This window comes from Plasmodium reichenowi, chromosome 4 (assembly GCF_001601855.1).
Source record: "Plasmodium reichenowi strain SY57 chromosome 4, whole genome shotgun sequence".
Taxonomy (NCBI): Eukaryota; Apicomplexa; class Aconoidasida; order Haemosporida; family Plasmodiidae; genus Plasmodium; species Plasmodium reichenowi.
The window spans coordinates 776,429-781,428 of NC_033649.1; the positions used below are offsets into that span (position 1 = coordinate 776,429).

Consider the following 5,000-nt stretch of genomic DNA (forward strand, 5'->3'; position numbering starts at 1 on the left):
ACATTATATATATATATATATATATTTATTTATTTGTTTGTTTGTTTATTTTTATGGTGAGTATTTAATTTTTCTATTGATTAATTTCCTTAATTTCCGTGTTCTTCAAAGGAAGAGAAGCACTAGATGCACCTAATAATTCATGTGATGTATAAAATGTATCAAGAGCATCATAAAATATATCATCATCTTCATCATCACGACCATCATTAATATTATTATTGTTGTTATTTTCATTATTTACTTTGGTGTCTTTTGATATTTTTTCTAATTTATCTTCCATCTTTTTTATTTGTTTCTACAAGGAAAGAATATTAAAAGGAATAAGTATATGGACACATGAAAAAAAAAAAAAAATATATATATATAATTAAATATATATATATATATATATAATTAAATATACATATATATATATATATATATATATATATATATATATATATATATATATATATTTTATATTTTTATTTTTTATACCTTTTCTAGAAGGCCGAATCCATGTTGTATTATAAATCCAAATGCAAATACGATACAGAAATATATATAAGGTATGTCATCATCTAAATATGATAATCCAAAATAATTTTTTGTAATTAACGATATTAACAATTTTAGGATTTTAGAATATGGTATAAATTCGTATGAAGATATTGTTAATGCGCTCATATTATTTTATGAGACATAAAAATAAAAAAAATAAGAAAGAAAGAAAATAAAGTTATAAGAAAAAAAAAAAAAAAAAATAACAACTTTTTCTTTTTTTTTTTTTGGTTTATGACATAATTTATATGAGTAGGAAAAAAATATTTACAATTGTAGAACATAAATTAATATAAAATTAATAAACCAGTAATAAAGGTTATGTGATAAGATATAAGAATATTTATAAGTATAGAACCATTTGGTGAGTCTACATATATATATATAACAATAATATAAATATATAATTACATATTTATATTTTTAAAAATACACAAATAAAGATTATATATAAAAATAATTATATAATAAAGAAGGAATAGTAATTAATATTATTACATATGTATTATATATATTATATATTTTTTTTTTTTTTTCAGAAAAAGGGACGGTCCTATAATATAATATATATAATTATATATTATAAATATATATGTTATGATGAATATTAATTAATATGTTTTTTTTATTATATATATAATAATATATATATATATATATATATATATATATTTATATATAACAACCCGCTGAGAAATATTAAATATTGAACTTTATTTTTTAAAAACTTAAAATATTTATATTATATATAATATATGAGAGAAGATTATGTTTTATGACATATATATATTGTTATTATAATAAATATATAATTAGAAGACCACGTTTTTTTCTTGTTATTTTTGTTTGCATGCTTTTTTAAAAGAGTATATTTTAAATGATATATGAAGTAAAAAAAATAAAAATAAAATAAAAAAAAAAAAAAAATTATTATATATATTGTATTGTATTGTATTATATTGTATTGTTATTGTATTGTATTTTTTTTTTTTTTTTTTTTTTTTTTTTTTTCATCAAATGAAAAAGATATATTTATTTATATAGAAATAAGAATACATTTCATTATGATAATACTTTTAGAAAACACAAAACAGTGCGTATTTAAAATAAATATATAATAATCCTTTATACGATAATATTATTTATTTATTAATAATCAACAAAAAATAAAAAAATAAAAAAATAAAAAAAAAAGCAGTGCCCCTTTTTTTGTAAACACAAAAATATATATAGAGAGAAGAATAAAAGATTATTTTTTTTTTTTTTTATATAATTACATTATATATAAGTTAATATTATATTATATTATATATAAAAGGATATGTATTTATCAAACGAAAGGCATTTCATAATTTTTTTATTATACCATATAAAATATTGCTACTCCATTTTGTGAATATTAAATGTGTTTAATAATAATAGTTATGAGTAGAGTACCCCTTCTTTTTAAAAATGCCTTAAATAATATTTAACATAAAAAAATAAAAATATATATATATATATATATATAATGATTATTTTATTATATTCTTATTTTATATATACTTATAATATTAAAATATAATGGGAAAACGTCTCTTCTTTTTTTTTTTTCTTATAATATTTAATATAAGTAGCTCTTATTATCCTAGGAGGTTTTTTTTCTTTTATTAGATCAGCTTATTAAGCGATGATAAATGATAATAATGGTCGGGTTTATTTATTATTATTATGATTATTTATTATTTTTTTTTTTTTATATTAAGTTTTGGTTTTAACATTTGATAACAAAAAAATAAAATAAAATAATTATATATATATATATATATATTTATATATATTTATATTTATATATGTAATATATGAATTGAGTATTATATTATGATATAATAAAAAAATAAAAGAAATATATAATTTTTATATAGGCGTATATAAGAATAATAGATATTCTATTGAAATAAGGGAAAAAAATATATACTTGAATATAAATAATAAATATTGTTATAAATATTATATATATACACATATATATAGATATAAATATATATATATATATATATATATATATATATAATATATGATCTTTTGTTTTTTAGTATACTATAATCTATCTTATTAATTTGTAATATATATATATATATATTTATGTATATATTCTTATATACAGTGATATATTGTTTATAAAGCTATATATTCTATTAAGAGTATTTTGAACACCTCATATATATTTTAGTAATATATAATATAAATATTTTAAAAATAAGAAGAAGGAACTATGTATTTTTATAATGTTACAATGTGTAATTATTAATATTATACATTTTTGGTAATAAGAACCATGAATGTTTGTAATATATATATATTATATATATGTAATAATTCTTGTTCATATTATGAATTTTTTTTTTTGTGAGATATTTATATATATATATATTTATATATATGTTATCCCATTCCTCAATTTGAAAGAATACATGTTATAGGTATAAATAATTTTGATTCTATTTTTTAATAATATATATATATATATATTTATATATATGTTATCCTATTCCTGAATTTGAAAGAATACATGTTATAGGTTTAAATAATTTTGATTCTATTTTTTAATAATATATATATATATATATATATATATTTATATTTATGTATATAGGTATATAAGTATGTCTTCTCATTAGCAATAAAATATATACTATATAATTATTTTTTTTTTTTTTGAATTTTTTATTACCTTTTTAAGCTTATCATAATATTGTTATTTAAAAAATATGTGTAATAATTCTTTAAGACACCGCCCCCCTTTATCTTTCTATGTTTTTCTGTTTGTATGTGTTTTTTGCACTTATGCTAAGGTAAATTATGAATTTAAAAAAGTTAGAGAAAAAATTTGTTTGGATGGGGAATAGAAATATATATGAAAATAAGATGGGCGAAAGGATAAAATATAAATACATAAATGTATAAATGTATAAATGTATAAATATATAAATATATAAATGTATAAATATATAAATGTATAAATATATAAATATATAAATGTATAAATATATAAATATATAAATATATAAATGTATATATATATTTATATATATATATATATATATATATATATATATATATATATATATATATATATACGTGTGTGTATATATTTTATTTTATTTTTTGTAGGAGCTTATCTCATACAAGAAAAGATCTTCAAGTGATTCATGTGCAAATAATTTCTGGTCCAGAAACTTGTCAGAACCCAACAATAATAAAAACGTGAATTTATGTAATATCAAATTAAAATCCAATTCATGTGATTCAAATTTTAAAAACGATATATACACATCTAGATGGTCTTATAATGTTAATGAATCTGAAGAGAAAAGCAATTTAAGAGATGATGTGGAAAGAAACAATTTCAGAGAAGATTTATATAAACCATTAGAAAAAAGCAACAATGAAGAAGAAGAAAATAATAAGGTAGAAGAAGAAAGAAAAAAAATTGATGAGGAAAGAAAAAATATTGATGAGGAAAGAAAAAGAAGAGAGGAAGAAAATAATAAGTTAGAAGAAATGAAAATGAGAGGGACTGAAAAATCGAATGACACCTTTTTAAACAATGAAGATACATATGCAAATGTAAGTTGCCATATGGGTTCATCGGAATTATTAGAAAATGATATGGATGATGATATCGATTCAAATAATATGGATGATGGTAACGATTTGAATGATATGGATGATGGTAACGATTTGAATGATATGGATGATGATATCGATTCAAATAATATGGATGATGATAACGATTTGAATGATATGGATGATGATAACGATTTGAATAATATGGATGATGATATCGATTCAAATAATATGGATGATGATATCGATTCAAATAATATGGATGATGATATCGATTCAAATAATATGGATGATGATAACAATTTGAATGATATAGATGATGATAACGATTTGAATGATATGGATTATGAGAACCATTCGAATGATATGTCCAACTCTGATAATTTTAGTAATAATATAAATAAATTGTTGAATGTTTTATCAGATAATGAAATTGATGAAATGATTAATAAGTTACATGATATGCCTTCAAATGAAGAGATGAGGGATATATGGAAGGAATTATGTACAAATGAAAAATATAAATTTTTTTACCTTGTATATGATTTAAGAAAATTATATGAAGAATCAATAGATGACATTGATAATATTAATGAAGAGGAAGAAGAAATATGGAATACTTGTATTTTTGGTGTTGGTAAGGTACATGTACAAGCCTCAGGAACTTATAACGATTTGTTTGATATTTTATTAGACGATGAAGATGTTTCAAAAGAGGATTTTGTTTATTTTGTGAATGAATGTAGAAGTAGATTAAAACTTTTGAGAAATCAATTAAAAGATAAATGTGAAAAAAAAATTACGGATGGTTTGTTTAATTAGGGTATATGATATGAAAAATAAAAAAA

At 17.9% G+C, this 5,000-nt stretch overlaps 2 protein-coding genes across 2 annotated transcripts; one reads left to right on the forward strand and one right to left on the reverse strand.

Moving 5' to 3' along the window:
* Positions 1-73: 73 nt before the first annotated feature.
* PRSY57_0421100 (putative protein, unknown function) lies at positions 74-669 on the reverse strand (the record flags this gene model as incomplete). Its single annotated transcript, XM_012906064.2, has 2 exons — positions 74-298; positions 481-669. The coding sequence occupies 2 exons, from the start codon at positions 667-669 to the stop codon at positions 74-76; spliced, it is 414 nt and encodes a 137-aa protein (XP_012761518.2).
* Positions 670-3,293: 2,624 nt separating this feature from the next.
* Positions 3,294-4,974, forward strand: PRSY57_0421200 (exported protein (PHISTc); the record flags this gene model as incomplete). The annotated part of the gene is made up of 2 exons (XM_012906065.2): positions 3,294-3,377; positions 3,697-4,974. The coding sequence occupies 2 exons, from the start codon at positions 3,294-3,296 to the stop codon at positions 4,972-4,974; spliced, it is 1,362 nt and encodes a 453-aa protein (XP_012761519.2).
* Between the last annotated feature and the right edge of the window lie 26 nt (positions 4,975-5,000).